Here is an 18427-nt window from a genome sequence, read left to right as displayed (position 1 = left end):
CATCACTCAGGGACACCACCACATCACTCAGGGGCACCACCACATCACTCAGGGGCACCACTCACGGGCACCACCACATGACTCAGGGACACCACCACATGACTCAGGAACACCACCACATCACTCGGGGACACCACCACATCACTCGGGGACACCACCACATCACTTGGGGACACCATCACTTGACTCGGGGACACCTCCACATGACTCGGGGACACCACCACATGACTCTGGGACACCACCACATGACTCGGGGACACCACCACATGACTCGGGGACACCACCACATGACTCGGGTACACCACCACATGACTCGGGTACACCACCACATGACTCGGGGACACCACCACATGACTCGGGGACACCACCACATCACTCAGGGGCACCACCACATTACTCTGGGACACCACCACATCACTCAGCCCAACCATATCATCACTCAACACCACAACAGCACTGTCCTTGCTTGCCACCAATAAGCATTGCCGTAGCCAATAGACTCGCATTAGGAAAGTGTAAGCTATTGGCTTTGTGAATAACAATGCTATTAATTTATATATTTTCAAAGCCAACACATATTAAAAAAAATTGTCATTTACAATACCAATAGCTCACACTTTCCTAATGCGGGACCTATTGCATTGCAAATGCTTGTTTTTTGTTTTTACTCCCCAAAAAAGTAGTAAATCTGCACCCATAGACCTAGTCCTTGCTTATATGCAAATGTACTGCTATTAGGGATATTCAAACATTGGAAGTAGTAGGCTTGGAAAGCTGCGCCATTCGCAGGTTTCTAGGCTGTCAGTCAGACACCCAAAAGGTGACGTCACAAATGCTTGGCATTGTCTAAGCACTGGTAATTGCTCGGGGTAGCATATAACTAGGCCTGGGCAAATTTTAAATGACACCAGCACAATTCATGTAATTTTGGGAAGTTCGCATTATGCTTGTTATGCATAAATTCCCCAAATTATGCTATTTGGCCCATTAGCGTAATTATGTGCCATTCGCTGTAAAAATGTACCATGAATGTTGCAATATGATGTAAAAATGTACCGTGAACGCACAGAAACAACAGAACACGAGTGGCTGTTGTTGGTTGTGCACTTGCTTAACTACATCGTCACGATAAAAAATGATGCCAGGATGCATTTCATACAAAAATATAGTATGAAATGACGGCGTCACATTTTACATAATTATATGTAATTAGCAGTAATTGTGCCTAATTACACTACAGCAATTTACGCAAATTTCGCATACCCTAACACCAACACATTGTTTTTCGCCCACAGTGCCACTCTAGATAGAGGCTCACCTAATGCAAATCACAACTGACCCTGTTACTCATAGGAACAGTCTATCCCTAACCTTGGTCATCTCACCCCTTCACCCGGGTCCCATCACTTTTTAGGTCTCGGTGAAGCGAGCGAAGCTCGCTCTCGCCAAAGACCTATAGTCAGCGTGTCTGCTTTCCAGGAGCTTTCCAGGAGGACAGCACTGGCCGCGCGCATGGCGATTTGAAAGTGCCACCCGCACGCGAACGCGCGCTGTGGCCAGGCGCTGTCTCCTGGGAAGCTCGTTTTTTTTGCTGACCTGTCGGGTTTCCTTGTTTTTGTAGTTCGCGATCACTTGGTTGCCGCTGAAGCCCCGCCCCCGTCACAGGCGACTTTGCCTGACTTCCGGACACCGTTTGGTTTTTGTGCATCACAGGCAGCGCTCGCGGGCAGGACGTCCGCGGTGACGCACGCGCCGCGCTGCCCGAGTACGCACCGGCCCCGGGGCCCCCACAACACTGCCCCCTGCCTGCAGACCCTCCGGTGTGAGAGTCCTGACTCCTGACCCACCCCGCCCGCTGTCACCGTGCTCCGGGCCCTGCGGCTGCTGCCCCGGGGCAGGGGTTGTCCTCGCCTGCAGCGCACCCTTGGCGCCGGACCTGCCCAGTTCTTTTCCAGGCAGGACTGGTGCCAGCTGTCTCTCGAGTCGGGATTGTGCGCGCTGCTCGTCTGTTCCAAGGACTTCACTTCACCGCTGCCCATTCCCTCCCCGCCGGAGCAGGACCCCTTCCCTTCCTGCTGCACCTCGATTCTGCGGGAGCAGCCGCATGTACAGGCCGGCAAACTCTGAGAGGAGGGGGCAGCATGTGGAGTAGGTAGGTATGTCATAACGTCCTTGCTGCCTACAGCCCACACATCTTCGCTGAAGTTCGGCAACATCTCCAAGCGCAAGGACGTCTCCAGAACTCGCTCACACTACAACAGAACCGCAGCATACAGATCCCCGTCACAGCCGCATCACGCACTTCAACACACCGCCACAGACACCCGTATAGCACACTTACACAGAAGCATACCCGTCGCCAGAGTGGGCAACAGATTGCAACAGAGCTCTCCACACAACTCGCAGAGCCGGGTGCACACCACAGTCCCAGAGCCGTGATACATTAACAGAGCCTCCTACCCAATATCACGAGCACCGACACACGCCTACACCCAGCACGTCCCCACCGACCTTAACACATCACCAGGCACCAGTACCTGATGCCAACAGTCCCTACATCCGTGCAAAGCCCCACAGCCACAGCTCACCCCTCTCTACAGCCACATCTCATTCTTATAACCACCTCACGACTGCAACCATTCACCACATACCGACAGCAACATCACATCTGCACCACCACATCGCATCCCCCTGACACAGCACAACCCCACTGACCCAAATCAATTCGCAAAGACCACGACAAACCATACAGCCCCCACTAATGTCCCAATGCCTGATCCCAGTAGACCTCTTCATGGTTCCTTAGAGATAAACACTTCCACAGAGGCGCAACCACATCTATAGGCCTTCAGCACTTCCCATCAACCCAACCCAATTACACATACCCTCCCAAACCCACATCCACAACTGCAAACACCTTTCTGCAGGCACCAAAACTGGTCCAAAGATACGAGGACACGTGTGCCACATCATCACAGGCATCAAGAGTATAAGCAGTAATACTAGTTCACCAGCTAACCATTCACAAACAATGTTTATATAACAATTGCAAATAAAAAAAATTAATGCATAGCATTGTCATTTACAATGCCAATAACTCAAACTTTAATGCTGCGAGACCTATTGCATTGCAAATGCTTGTTTTAAATGGGAAATGTAAAAAAAAACACACACACACACCCCTGAATCTCACTGACTAAACTATGCCCCTGCATCTAGCCATAAAAGAGAAATGCAAGCTGGGAAATGCCAGAGTACCTGGAAGACCAAACCTGTCCTTTTTCCCATCTCTTAAGTATCTAACCGATTTTCCAATTTCTGCATAAAGGTATATGAATCGAAAGTAGTAAGAGAGTGGGAAAGGCAGAAAGCAAAATCATAGAAGAAATGGAAACTTCTAGAAAGGAGGTGGAAAGGTATGATTAAAAGGAAGTCAATAGGTGAGAAAAGGAAGTGTGGCAGAGGAGAAATCAAAAAGTAAAATCAGAATGTGGAGTCTGCCTTAATACCATCCATGCTGCAGAGATGTTTGATTTATTGTGTGCATAGCAAAGGTGAGGAGGGGGAACCCTCCTATGGACACGAGAGAACCTTCCAATATAAAGAAAGAAACACAGTTGAACGACCTTTTTTGATTCCATTCTATATCAGTGGTATATTTCACGTGAACACCATTCCATAATGTGGGTTTTTGTACACTAGTGCAAATACAAAGCAAACAGAAATCAACATATGTTAGAAATGGGGTTTCTGGTTGCCTAGGGTATGCACCTAAGCCAGGCAGAACCCACCACTCTAGTCTGGGCAAGTAAGGTACACACCAAAGATAACCTGTGCTCACCCTCTGGTAGCTTGGCACAGAGCAGTCAGGCTTATCATCAGAGACAATGTTTAAAGTATTTGCGCAATATGCTCACAAAATAACACAATGAATACATCACAAAAGAGACTCCGGACAGGATTCTACATAAAACCAGACCAAAATTACATGAATCATAAATACTGTGCATGCTGTTCAAATACAGAGATAGTACTCGTTATCCTGAACAATGCAAGAATCAAAAGGACATGCATCATAACAGTAGCAGTAATGCCAGTTAGGTTAGGGAAGAACGCATAAATCTGCAAATATCACCATCATACCATAAATACTTTCCAGGTAATGCAGACTGGTTTAGAAGAAACACATGAATCCCACATATATCCATAAAAATGGTGGGTACCACACATCTGTGCTCCTATTAGCATGGTTATGGTAGATCCTAGTGATTCCAGCTGAAATCAGCACTTTTATGACCAAGGTCCAGCCGTGTGCCCCAGGAGCACCTGAGCACTTACTTGGTAAGATACGATAATTCACCACAGCTTGGGAGTGGGGGGAACCGAACCCAAATCCTTCGAGTGGCTGGTGCAGACGTCCTCTCCCAGACATCTGCTGCCCGCACTGACAAGATCCAGCTGTCTGCGAGCGTGCAGTGCAACTGCAATCCCCGCACGGATCCTGGAGGATATACAGTACCCCTTGCCTTATGAATTGCGGCCACTCTGGGTGGGACTTCTGACGAGGACGGGATCCTCACAGCTACAGTCTCATTTCGAGGGCCTTGGCAGGCTTTCTCCAATCTGCTCTGGGTCAGCTTGAGTAGTGCGGTTGTATCCAGCGGCGAGGCAGGTGGGTGCACTGTGATCTGCCTAAACTCTGCCATGGATGGGCCCTGGAGCGCCGGGTCACTACTTAGAAAGGCAGCACTCCTGTGAGGGGTTAAGAAGCATGTTGGCCACACAAGACCCCCCCCCCCATTTTCCCCCAGGTCAGGGTGCAAACAATGTAGGCCCATGGCTCACTTCTCTGTGCACCCAAGGTGCTTACATGGTCAGAGCGCTGTTCTGCATTCATGAAGTGTGACCTTGGCGCCGAAGAGAGTGCTGGCAACAGGCTAATCCTTCGTAAACAGGCCCTCCCCAGCAGAAGTGGCAGTGAGAAGCAGCATCAAGGTCTTAGATGATCCTCTGACCTCAAGAGAACAGGGGGCACGCAAACAAGGCCTTTGGAGAGCACTCATTAGGCACAAGAGCATGTAGGCAGGCAGCAGGCCAGCACATAAGGTAGAGTACAAAGTGTCAGTCCTCCTTGCAGCCATCAGGCAGCAGGCCAGTCCAACAAGCAAGTAGTCCAAATGGCGGTTCCACCTGGCAGCACAGCTGTCCTCTGGCAATCTGCAGTTTATAGAGCCAGCAGCATTTGGTTACAAGTCCACGCAGTGTCTAAAGATTTGGTGTCAGAGCCCCTGTACTTATACTCAAAATTGTATTTGATGAAGGAGTGACTTCAAAGCAACCCGTAGAAGTGTGCAACAATCCCTTTCCACCCAGTCCTTGCTCCAGACATCAGTAGGGGGCAAATCAGTCCTTTGTGTGAGGGCAGGACACAACCTATACAAATGTAAAGTGTAAACCACCTCTCCCTCTCCCAGCCCATAAAGACTGTCTGTATGCAGATGTATCCCCAGTCGCACCCAGCCCGACCTGTGTTGTTGCTGCCTGAAAAATATGCACCAATTGTAGCTGTCACTGTTCTGAGACATGTATTGGAGCCAGGTTGCAAAGCACAATGTGTCATAAGCACAAATAAATGCTCACTCTCTAAGATAATGATTTTTTCATAATTTCTTCCATCATTTGTTTGCGTAGCACTTTTCACACTAAGTTGGATGGGTATGCCCAGACGTGGGTCCCTTGCTCACTGTGCCACTGGATTCAAGCTTGCCTGGCTGATGAGGAGTAATACCCCAAAACCGGTTCCAGGATGCTTGTTTCTGGTCCAGGGAGGACCTGGCATGTCTGTTCAGGCTGGGCTGTTTCCATGAGGAGCAGGGTCAAGACTGATTTGCATATGGCTGGGTTTAAACTGGGGTAGCATGGTGAGCAAAAGAATGATGGAACTAATCCAGATCTCTTGACAGGGGGTGAATGTATGATTTTTTCAGCATTCCGTCCATCACTTGTTTGCGTAGCACTTTCTAAAAGTGGCATTTCTGAAATAGTAATATAAAATCCAACTACACCGGTAAATAGGATTTATCACCACTATTCTAAACATGCCAAACATGGCAATGCCACTCCTTTCTGATTAGGAATTACTACTTGAAAATTAAGGGAATTCCCAATGCTAGCCTATGAGAGGAGTAGGCCTCACAGCAGTGAAAAACAAAATAGGCTGTTTGTCGCTACCAGGACATGTCACACATAAAGTCACATAGCCCCTTTTTTATTTACACAGCTGCCTGTCCACAGGGCTACCTTGGGCCTACCTTAGTGGTGACCAATGTGTAGGAAAAGGGGAGTTTAAGGCTTGGCAAGTAGTTTTAAATGTCAAGTCAAAGTGGCATTAACCTGCACATACAGGCTCTGGGGTGGAATGCCAGAGACAAATTTGAAAGGTTACTTGTATGTGTGGCACAAACAGTGCTGCAGTCCCACTAGTAGCATTGCATTTACAGGCCTGTGTATATGGGATACGACTTTGCAAGGGACTTATAAGTAAATCAAATATACCAAACCGGTGTAAACAAATCATACAATGTTTAGAGGAGAGAGCACATGCATTTTAGCACTGATTAGCAGTGGTAAAGTGCCCAGAGTCCTAAAGCCAACAAAAGAGGTCAGAAAAATAGGTGGAAGAAGGCAAAAAGTTTGGGGAAAACCCTGCAGAAAGGGGCTAGGTCCAACAACATGCAACTGAACCAAAAAGCGGTAAAGAGGAGTATCCTGTTAATCAAAAATATAATTAAAATGAACACCAAAAAATCCTTATTCTATAATAGGCTTTTTGTAAAACATTTGGACGCAAGAACATAAGAGCCTCAAAGTTCAGCATATCCACGCTAGTTTAATTTGCTACCTCCACACTTTCCCAGCAGGCATACTAGTTATCAGAAAGAAGCTACCCATCCTGGGCCTAGCTGATTTGATTGTGTGTCTGTCTGCGTAATCTTCCTCTTCTCTCCTTTTTTTGTAGTAACATGAGCAGCCCTACATAGCAGTCACCAAGCGTTGTGATAAGGGGATATGGCAATAATGGGGAGGGGATGTAGCCTTACGGCTAGATCGTTCGACCTCGGAGCTGGGGAACTGGGTTCAAGTCTCGGCAGTGACTCTCAACATCCTGTGATTCTGGGCAAATCACTTAATCTCCCTGTGCCTAACCAAAATGAATGTGTCCTTCTGTAACAAAACGGGTGCACAAGTAAAGCGCTTTGATACCCGATCTCTCGGGTCTAGATCGCGCTATATACAACTCTAATAAAAAAAATAAAGAAATAAAGGCTAGGTCTTTGAACACTATTTTTGGTCTCTGAGTTATGGTTTGTATGGCAGGCTTCCATGGCAGGCTTGCAAGCTATGGTTTGTGGTGCTAACCATTACTGGGGAATATTTATGCTCATAGCACGCGTGGCTGTAGATACACATGTTCTACATGCTCCTGCTGTCCAATGTTGGGCCATTTGCAACTTGTTTTTTTCCAAAGAAATTTGAATCACGAGACGTGCTGTGACCCTGCCTTGGTCCAGAATGTATTAACACAATTACTTCACCTCAGGTCATGTTCTTCTGCCAACAGGCTTGGATGTTCGGGATGCCGCTGGAAGTGGAAGCGTTATATGCACTGGATTACTTGGTGTTTGATTCTGCAGCTCTTTTCCCACCCAGTGATGAAACAAACAACTTTGAAACATTCCTTCTTCATGATCTATTTCTTAAGTTGGACACAATCCATTGTACTGCAGCCTCGACTCACTGCTTCCCCTTCAAGGCTGATCAAGGTTTTCCTTGCAAATGCACCTAGGATTGATTTATGCAATGCATTGCATTCCAGTTTTGTGTTGGGTGCCGCATGAAATACCCTTTGGCAGATCACCACGAGGTCTGCAAACTTTACCTCTCCCCGGAGCACAGACAATAGTCGTGTAACGCCTGCCTTGTGTTCCGCTGCAAGAAGACTCTCAGACACATGATGTGGGCACACAAGAGGATGTGGCATGGAGAGTTATCAGCAACACTCGACGCTTTCGCACTGAAAACATACTTGGCATCCAGAAGGAAGAGGTCAGCCATTCCAATATCCCTTTGGGTGAGGGCACTGGAGGAACTTGAGGTTTGCTTTTCCAAAAGCACTGACACTGAGGAAGAGATCGAATTCCCTGAACCAGCACCACAGTAGGCACCAGCTTCAGGACGACACACCAAGTTTTCCCCACACGCAGCGGCTGTGCCTCAAGGCCCTTCTTGAGTCCCAAGCAGACTGTGGCCGAGGCAGAGAACCACTCGGAAGGGGATTGAGCATCAAGCTTAGAGCCATGCCTAAAGAGGTCTAAACTGTTGAGGCCCACATCTCCACAGGCAGCAAAAAGCCTCATTCTGCACCAAAGTCGCAGCCTCACTCGGCTCTGATGCCGCCTTGGCACCACGCTGTCAACAAGCCTCTGTCGGAGCCGAAGAAGAGACTGAAGAGATACTCACAAGGCTTCTAACCCCAGGACTCGGCCTCAATCCAAAAGAAATACCCCTCACCTTTGAGGAAGAACCCCTGTCCGCCACCTCCTCCTGCTCCATCACGCCCAAAGAGGGATAGGCACACGGCTACTTGCCATACATTCTTTCCATCACTGCCTTCCACCACTCCACTCTCCCCATCACCTGATAATACAGGGCACAGACTCTGACGTAGGCTGTCACTACTACCTACAGGACCTAGACAAAGTGCTCTGGAGGTCTCTGCCAGTGAACATCTGACAAGCTACCAGGCTTGGGAAATTCAAAAACACATTTAACTCCTTTAGATCTCAGTGTGCTGATCATCCGAGTAACACAATTGTTGAGATTTTGCTAATTGGGCAAGAAAACAACTCAGAAGATGTTTTTTTTAAATATGACCACATAGGTCTTGTAGATGCCTTCCTGGTCTCCATCTGTCCTCATTGCTACCCCTGTTATTTGCGGTTTGGTTCTCTCTATGTTCACTATGGTTTACCCCCCCCCCCCCGCTTAGCCTTTTATCTGCTGCTCTGTTTTTATCATATGACGTCTGCTGCATTGTTTATCCCCTGTTTGTTAAGAGTTCTGCCATCTTGAATGGCGACTAATTGTAGTGTATAAAAAGTGAATTGTACTGCACTTGTCAAGTTAATGCAGACATTCTTTTTCCTCGATGAGTACTCTGTACTACTTATATTTTCATCTCAATCCAAACTTTAGATGGGAGCTTTACAAAACATCCCATGTGCTCTTCCCTTGGTAGCCAGAGGCTAAATTGTAAAAGCCATTGACACATAGTTTTGGTAAACATGTCCAAGGTGAGAAAATATTTTTTTAGCAAAGCACACAGTGAGAACTGAATAGCCTAAAGGTGCTGTTTGAATTTGTAAGATGAAAAGTGCCCAAGGAACAGCACTTGAAACTCTGCAATATTGTAAATAAACCTCATAATATTGGCATCCAGTAATAAATAGTATCCATGTCTACTGTCTCAGGTACTGTTGACCTTATTAACATTCTGCTCCCGCGTTAACCTCTTCAAGAACAACCACCCAGAATTGCTTCTTGTTGCAACACCCAATGGTGCTTTATAGAATTCCTCAAAAACGGCTTCTCACATTTTCAATACAAGAATAATTACCAAAGTGATACTTCTGATAAGCTATTTGCTGCATGTGATGTTCTGTTGAGTACTGACTTTTAAATCTCATTGTTATCAGAATTTCAAAGGTTGTCTTAACAGGTTAAAAACCACTGTAAATTCCAGCACCGATAAAATACTACATACAGTTCTGTACATTATAACCAAGTTTGCCATTTTGGCTTCAATGCTCGTTAACATCTATTAAGCAGTGAAGACTTTAGAGTAAGCAACTATACCTCAATACACCATGCACAAATGGGAGGGGGAGGGAAGGAAGTATCAGTGGACGAATATTCAAACATTCACTTTCAGGTAGTCACACCAGATTTAACACTGTAATGTAATGTAAGAAAAAGAGAAATGGCAAAATATCAGAGATCTTGCGGCCTACTCTGAGAGGATTTTTCTTAGTTTGGGTGTCACTTCACTGCTGGTCCTGGATCAGTGTACACCACTCCAGACCTCTTCATGGTGCCTCGCCCAGCGGCTTCTCTTGAGAATCTAAGTATTTCTTCCCAGCCCAGTGGCTGGTGACACATAGGTCTTCTCTTCTGCAACCACTCGCATGCCCCCTGAAAACCATAGGTTGCCTCCATCCCCGATGATTCTTCCCTCTTCAAGGTCTGTAGATACTGCCTTTTTTACTAAGGTTGAGTGGCTCAGCTCTAGGAAAAACAAGCATCTTGGAGCCCTCCAACATCCTATCCCTTTTCTTTGCTTCCACTTTAGTCAGTCTACCTGTAATGTGTGCATTTTCCAACTCCCCTCCTAGAGAACTCCCAGATGGCTAGGCGAGCTGCTCTGATTACTTTTACTGGGTCTGCTCCTGCTCCATTCAGAACTTGAGTATTCAAGAAACTCTGTAATAGATGTGTCCATTTCTCCAGGCCTGCTATAGCTAGAACCCCTGGAATTGTGATCTTTGCTGCTTGCGCCTTATTTTGTAGTCGCAACTTTTGACTCGAAGAGAGAGATGGTGGGAAACAGGCAGTTTTCAAATTGTGGACTCTTCTGGGATTGCTGCTCACCTTCCTGCAGCTTGGTCTCTATTGCACTGTCTCGCTAGTACAAGATCTTTCAACTCTTTTTTGAGTCTTGGAGATAGGACTCGCAAGGGAATCCAAGGCCCTTCCATGGAGAGCATCTTCGTGTCTACGTGCTGCGTCGCACCTTGAATCTCTTTAAATATTTTTATTATAATCACCTCATTGTGTGTCTTAGGGATTTCTCCTTTACTGGGTATTCCTCATCAATCCTTTAAGTCGCTTCAGGGGTTGGCGATTCTTGGGCGAAGAAGGCTTTTTTTTTTATTTTTCCCTATTTCATTCTCTGATCTTTAGGTGGTATTTTAAAAACAGCCGAGGCAGGCCTCAGTGGCTAATATGGCACCTGATCATCACTATATGAGGAGCTCCTGTGGCACCAACTCACTCAATCTCTCTTATTGCAGCTGGCTCCAGTCCAGAAGAGGGCGCTTACAGGTGCCAGTTCCACCCAGAGCACTTGTTTGCTCCTGGGTCTTTTCTGCTCCATCCAGTTTTCCACCTCTTATGACCCCGCCGCAACTGTCCGTACACAGTCCAGGGAGGTGACATGAAGACACAAGGCCATTGCTTGATTTGGTAGGAAAATGGAACTCAGACCCTGGGGTGCCACTCACTCCATTCTGGGTGGAGGGGCAATCTTTGTCCCTCTACTTGCACTCTTGGTCTATATACATCTGGAGAGTAGAGCTGCTCCGGAGCCCAGAAGTACTGTGGCCATCTTGGCACGACATTGGCTCCCCTGCTGCTGCAGCATTCCTTCCGTACAGTATTTAAGTGCTGCCATATACTAATATTATTTGATTTCAGATGTGCTGTAAAAAGACATACCGTAACCCGTTAAGTGCGCCTGTCGACCAACGGCCGTCTTAGGCACTACCTCGGTAGTGCTGCGCATGTCTATTGGCCGACCCGGCCCCGCCACGCGCATGGAAATGCCCGCACGGTGGCGGATTTTACTTCGCAGTTAACGGGTTAATGGAAGGCTAAAGTTGAAAAATTTGAACATTGGGTCTTGTAGAAATGTCTTCGAGTATAGTGTGGTAATTAATGAATTACTGACGATTGGACAACTCTGGGGCAAGTCACTTCATTATGTGGCAGTTACTGTTTCACCAGGGCCATTTGAGGAGTGTTCTGGGACATGTGCTGTCTGGTCATTCTGTGATCCAGGATGGGCTTGTTGGGCTATTGTCTATACATGGTGTTGTACATGGTTTCTACCACTTTCTAGTTGCCCAAGCCAGAGTGAATGTAGAGTCTATGTAGAATGTTAGAGTGCGTGATGTCAGAGAGTTCAGAATGTGTGTGTGCCTGTATGTCTGTGGAATGACAGTTGAGAAGAGTGGGCTGAGCAATTAACATCTAGCTCCTGGTGGGACTTTATAATTACTATTTACTTATATTCATGATATTACCTGAGACCTACATGGAACTTGTATTAATCTTCCAATAAACTTACATCTTGGATAAACCATCCTGGGTACCTGTACATTATATCATCTATTTACCCACGACATTTTGGCGACGTTTTGAGGAAAAATAAGAATCTACAGCGTGCAAGAATCATAAGGAGGTAAAGAAACTTGATCTTTTGAAACTGAAAACGAAGAATCTGAGTAATTTAAATATATGAAGATTATCTCTGCTGAAACGGAAAACAAGAGAACAAGAGAACAACCCTGGTAAGTCCCACCAGTGTCCCTTTCCAACGGACAGCCTACCAACCCAGGGTTTTCATTTAAATGAAAATTTTATTCTGACAGATAGCGCAATTAATTCATCATACAAACACACACTTCACTTAAATGTTATGACCGAGTTGAAAGTGATCGTTGTGTTATACATAAATATAATGGCAGAGATGGCAGAAATCGTCATTGCAGAAATATTGCAGCTGTTAAGGAAAGGAGAGGTTTAATTGGAATATTACCTTGGCTAAAGACCTGCGTGTCAAAAGTGATTTTGAAATTGTTATGCTGTCGGATTTTCGTTTGACATTTAAATTTGTAAACAGAAATCATTTTCGCTTGCATGAATTTCGAGTGAGCAGTGCCGTAGATGTATTTATGGGCAGTTTAAGCTGTCACATCGTGTGCCTGGAACATTTCAAAGTCAATAACACGCAACTGATAAGAAGAACACAGCGCTTGTGTTTATAAACTGAATGGAGTCATGCAACTACTTTGGCAATGTTTGGGAATGTTTTTCTTTAATATTACTCGAACTGCGCAATGAGAAAGGCACGACTGGAGTTAGCTGTATTTGAAAGTTGAGCGAGGTCATACTCATGGGGAATGCGCGATTGAAAATGCGCCACAAATACATTAACCTTCATTACCATTTTAAACATCACAGGCTAACTGCGCAATGCATAACTGTCACTTTTAAAAGAGAAGGGAACGAGGAACGCGTGCAGCCTACTTTCTCCCTTCAACTCCGTGTGACGTGATTATCCTTTGTTTTAAAGCAATGACGTGCCGAGAGCCACCTGGCCTTGCGCCAAGAGACGTGCCACCATCTTTAAAAATGAACTTCACTCAGATATCTGTGGGACTGTCGAGAAAAGAGGATATTTGCAATTCACGTTTTTAAATTTAAAGTATGTTTTGAAAATGTGGCAATACCTGAAATCCTCACTTCTTCATTAGTGAAAGTATTTATCCTGCGCAGACATTAACAAATTCGTGAAATTAACTGAATGCAGTGACAGTTGTCAACTCGGGTGAGAGAGTTCGCTCACCGGTGTTGTAATATACATTGTTTGAACTGTATTAATTATTCTACATTAATTTTTGAGCATGAATAATCTAATCTGATCAAAAACTTTTTAGCAAATAACATGGTTTTATATAATATAACACAATTTTCCTTCTAGCTGTATGTTCTAATATTCACTGCTTCTTTTAACCTTATCGTAAAGTAGTCAAGTACGGTATTTATTATTCTTGAACACATATACCATTTTTATTCGTAGGATATTATTAGGAAGAAGCTGGTCTTCTTGCTCTTATTAATTTATTCAGTGAGAGTAGTGCGCACACTCTTTAACTGTTCAATTCCTACATATTTACATGATGCCTGACATACTTTCACTATACATCCAGCAGTGTAAGTTATATTCTTTTAGCCATATTTTAAATTAATTTATTAATAGTGCACTATAGTTTGTGTAACTTTAGGTGTATACTATTTAACTTTAAAGTGCTAGTAGTAAGACGCAATGATATTCTAGAATTATTATATGGATATGGTGCAAGTATTATAGCACAAACTTTAATATTTAGATAATACAGGTATTAAAACATGTCATTCGTCAATTTAGTAAATACAGGTATCAAAACACGGTATAAGTATCAAAACACGTTAGCTTCAATGTTTAGTAATTACAGATATTAAGACGTGTTAGCTTCGTACATTAAATTACAGGTATAAAGACGTGTTAGTTTCATAAATTAAAGTACAGATTTTAAGACGTGTTAACTTCGTAGATTAAAGCACAGGTATTAAAACGCGTTTGCGTTATTGAGGAAGCGCAGGTTTCAAAACGCATTAGCGTTATTGTTAAAGAAGTGCAGGTATGAATACGCCTTAGCGTTATTATTAATAAGTTTAAGCATTGAGGTTATTTTATTAAAAGTTGTACATTCCCATAATATGTATAATGCAATGAGATATCTACTATATGTTAATGCACTTTAAAAAAAAATCAATTTCACATTGTTTAATTTCTCCAAAAGAAAGGGATATGTGCCATGTTTTATGGTTTATCCTTTTACTTTATTTCTTTGTTTCCTTTATTCTTTTCACTTATTTCTTTCTCTCTTTCCTTTTGATCTGCCAGCTTCTTTACAAGTTTATCTATCATGTTACATTTGCTTTTCACCTATTTCTTTCTCTCTTTCCTTTTGATCTGCCAGCTTCTTTACAAGTTTATCTATCATGTTATATTTGCTTTTCACTCATTTCTTTCTCTCTTTCCTTTTGATCTGCCAGTTTCTTTACAAGTTTATCTTTTATGTTATATTTGCTTAGTTGTAAGTTATTATATTTATTTACTGTTTATTCCCTGTGAAGAAAAGGGGATATGTTGTACATGGTTTCTACCACTTTCTAGTTGCTCAAGCCAGAGTGAATGTAGAGTCTATGTAGAATGTTAGAGTGCGTGATGTCAGAGAGTTCAGAATGTGTGTGTGCCTGTATGTCTGTGGAATGACAGTTGAGAAGAGTGGGCTGAGCAATTAACATCTAGCTCCTGGTGGGACTTTATAATTACTATTTACTTATATTCATGATATTACCTGAGACCTACATGGAACTTGTATTAATCTTCCAATAAACTTACATCTTGGATAAACCATCCTGGCTACCTGTACATTATATCATCTATTTACCCACGACACATGGGCTGTTGCAAGTTCTATGCAGATGGTGAGATGGATGCTCATTTCCCGCTATCGATGAACTGTGAAACGTATTAATTAAAATAATTTTCCTCCACAGGACTAACCTCCCCAAAGAAATCATGGCCTACCCTGATCACCCATTTCCCCCAAACCTGCCCTCCTTCCTGCACCACTCTGAAGTTTTGGCTTACCTGGAGAGCTATGCGGACCGCTTCAAGGTCAAGGAACACATTCAAGTGAGTATGGTGGGCATAGCATCACAGAATGCTCGATGTAGGCATTATGATGGCATTATGATATCAGTACCTGTTGTCAGTCCTCTCTCCTACCTGTGTGTGGTATGTGTAATTTTAGACAAATCTATCAGGTCTGAATTACAAATGGGCTGGATTTAGTCTTGGTGTAACAGTGTGGTTTGAAATAATGATTCCTGTCAGGATACCCTCATTTAAATCTGGCCGCTCTGATTTTTGTCCCCAGAAATTGGGAATTACATGCAGGCCTGCATTTATCGTGTCCAAATCTGCATGCAGAGTTTCCATTGCGTGGAGTCACCAGCCAGTTACCATTTATCACCAGCTCCGAGCAGAGTAGAATAGGAGCAAAGCTGGTCAGTGAGCTCTGACATCTGTAAGAAAGGAGAAGGCAAAATAAGCAAGAGAAGACGTGAGTTGGAGCAATAAGTGAACAAAAAAGACATGTTTGAGGGACTCTGTTTAAGCGACTCCTATTCCAACACTAAGTACTCAATATAGTTAGAAGACAGGATAATGTGAGTTGTCAGGATCAGGGTTTAGAAATTAGTCTACAGTGTGTCTCCATGCTCTGCCATCAAGACAGCAAAGGGAAAGTTTTATATGAGCAAAAAAGTAGTAGACTAACTACAAAAGAATAAAACGATGTTTAGGTATCTTGGAAACAATTTATATTCTAATAAGGATACAGAGGCCAGGATTATACCTTCCACCTTTTCCTTATTCTCCAACAGCAGCCAGCATGAGTGAATAAACACTACATTTCCCATAAAACTCTGGGTAATAGTTTCACAGTAACCAATCGCAGTCCATCTCCATTTACATAACTTTCTGTGCTAAGTCCAATACAATAGGAACGCCACCAGCTCATCGTTCAGCATTACAACCCTAATCTCGCTACTTTCCAACCGCTGTCCTTGAACCCCAGGGCCACCAACCTGCTACATTCTATGCTCCCCTCTGTGTTCCATAAAGAGACAAACCTCCTCCCCCCATAATAAAGTGAGTTCCAATTCCAATACAACAAAGAATAAAACATAGATACCAAAATATAAGATTAGACTAAACACTTCAATAACAAAAAGAAATAATGCATTATGTCACAATTTGCCTGATAGACACCCCAACAATGTAATCCTTGTGCCACATCAGTTCAAGCCTTTAATTTCTAGGTCGGGTTACATGTGGCTTTCTTGAACAGTCATCCCTAGATGTTTTCCTCGGATGAGTTGGCACAAGGTCAGCTTTACTTTGAGGAACAATAGGAATATTATCCTTTGTTCCATACCTTGCCATCACTGGTGTGGATAGTACTAGTAGTTACCTTATCCACCTGCCTGGGTGCCGAAAATCTGGAATCATACTTGAGAATATGTCCTGGCGTCTTGATCCTGACCCAGGTTACCACTTTCACATCATAAAGGTCTGGTTTCATGCGAACACCTCCATACTTCTGTACCTTTTCCCTCACTTCCACCACCGCCACCAAACATGCATCATCAATATGATTCTGAACCATCTTCTCATGCTTGAGTTTGGAACAAGGAACTTTACCCTGCAACAGGAGGAATGAGATCCCTGTTGAGCTATTGGGGGTTGTCCTATATGCTCACAACATGTCATCCACCACATCCTTACAATTTAAGTTGTTGACAGTTGCCAGCTGCAACTGGTCCTTCAGTGTGCTGTTGAAGTGTTCTACCAGACCATTGCTCATAGTATAGTAAAGGGAAGTTTTTATGTGTTTAATACCATGGGAATCTCCTAATAATTCCATTTCTTCTGACACCACCTGTGTGTCGTTGTCTGTTACAATCTCAGCATGGTATCCTTCCCCTACAAATACCTTGTCTAGAAATTGAGTGACCGAAGAGGAGGTGACATTACTCACAAATCCATTATCTGGCCATTTTGACATATAGTCCATGAGCCCAATTGCGAACTCGGAATTCTCTCCCAAACTTTTTATGGGGCCAGCTATGTCCAATTCCACTTTCAGACAAGATATCACTTATGACACATGGACTACAGTCTATCACAAAACACTTCACAGCTCTGTCTAACCCTGGCCACCAAAAATCCTCTCGCACTCTATGCTTTGTTGCTCTTATTACAATGTGACACTTCCAAAATTCTTCATCTCAAACTTGTAGGTGCCACCAGGTGTCCCACCCTATGTAGCAGTCCATCTTCACTTGTTAAATCTGTGGCTACTTGCCCATATGGAGTGAATTTCTCATCTTGTTTCTTTGTGTTGGGCCCCCCCAAGTCATAAAGTGTGACCCACTTCATAACTTCACTGTAAACACGATGTTTGTGAAGCTCTCCCTCCATTCACTCTGCTCCAACCCCCTGCTCAAAACATTGTTGGTGAAATTTGCTAAACACACAGTTTAACTATCATCCTTCACCACCACCATCTTACCTGGAACATACTCTACGTAATTAATTCCCGCAAACGATTTTTCCTCTTGGCAAGCCTTGTCACCTCTTCTTTGTGCTGAATAATTTAATCCAATCAGAGGTTTGTGATCCATTAACAGAAAAGAAACTCCGCACACATATGTACGAAAATGATGAGTTCCCCACCAGAGTGCCAAGGCTTCCTTTTCTATGGTTGAGTAACTATGCTCCGCACCCCTGAGTGCTCTGAAAGTGAAAGCAACAACATCCTCTGTACCATTACTTCTCCTGTGCATGAGAATCGCAACCAACCCACAGTTGCTGGCATCGGTAACTATGATACTACTATCTATTGGATCAAATAACTTCAAAAGAACTGCTGATACAATGTCAGAACATACTTTGTCAGAAGCAAATTGGCACTCCTCACTCCCCAAAAATGAGGCACCCTTCTTTAATACATTCCTGAGGGGACTGGTTTTGTCAGAAAAATTGGGAATACATTTGAATTTTACTCAACCAACCCCAGGAAGGATCTCAGCTGATCTTTATTATCTGGAATGGAAGCTTCCTCTATTGCTTAAAGCAACTTCACCTTGGGACTGATACCCTCTTTGGATATCTGGTGTCCTAAGTAGTCTT

At 44.0% G+C, this 18427-nt stretch overlaps 1 protein-coding gene across 1 annotated transcript in view; it reads left to right on the top strand.

The window, feature by feature from the left end:
• Positions 1-18427, top strand: part of LOC144799521 (uncharacterized) — a 118850-nt gene that overhangs the window by 35257 nt on the left and 65166 nt on the right. The window contains exon 3 of the mRNA XM_078670883.1: positions 15226-15364. Within this exon, the coding sequence (XP_078527009.1) occupies positions 15226-15364 (139 nt within the window). The remainder of the gene's footprint in view (positions 1-15225; positions 15365-18427) is intronic.

Source organism: Lissotriton helveticus, chromosome 12 (genome assembly GCF_964261635.1).
Source record: "Lissotriton helveticus chromosome 12, aLisHel1.1, whole genome shotgun sequence".
In the NCBI taxonomy this organism is placed as follows: Eukaryota; Metazoa; Chordata; class Amphibia; order Caudata; family Salamandridae; genus Lissotriton; species Lissotriton helveticus.
This window is presented reverse-complemented; position numbering and strand designations above follow the sequence as displayed.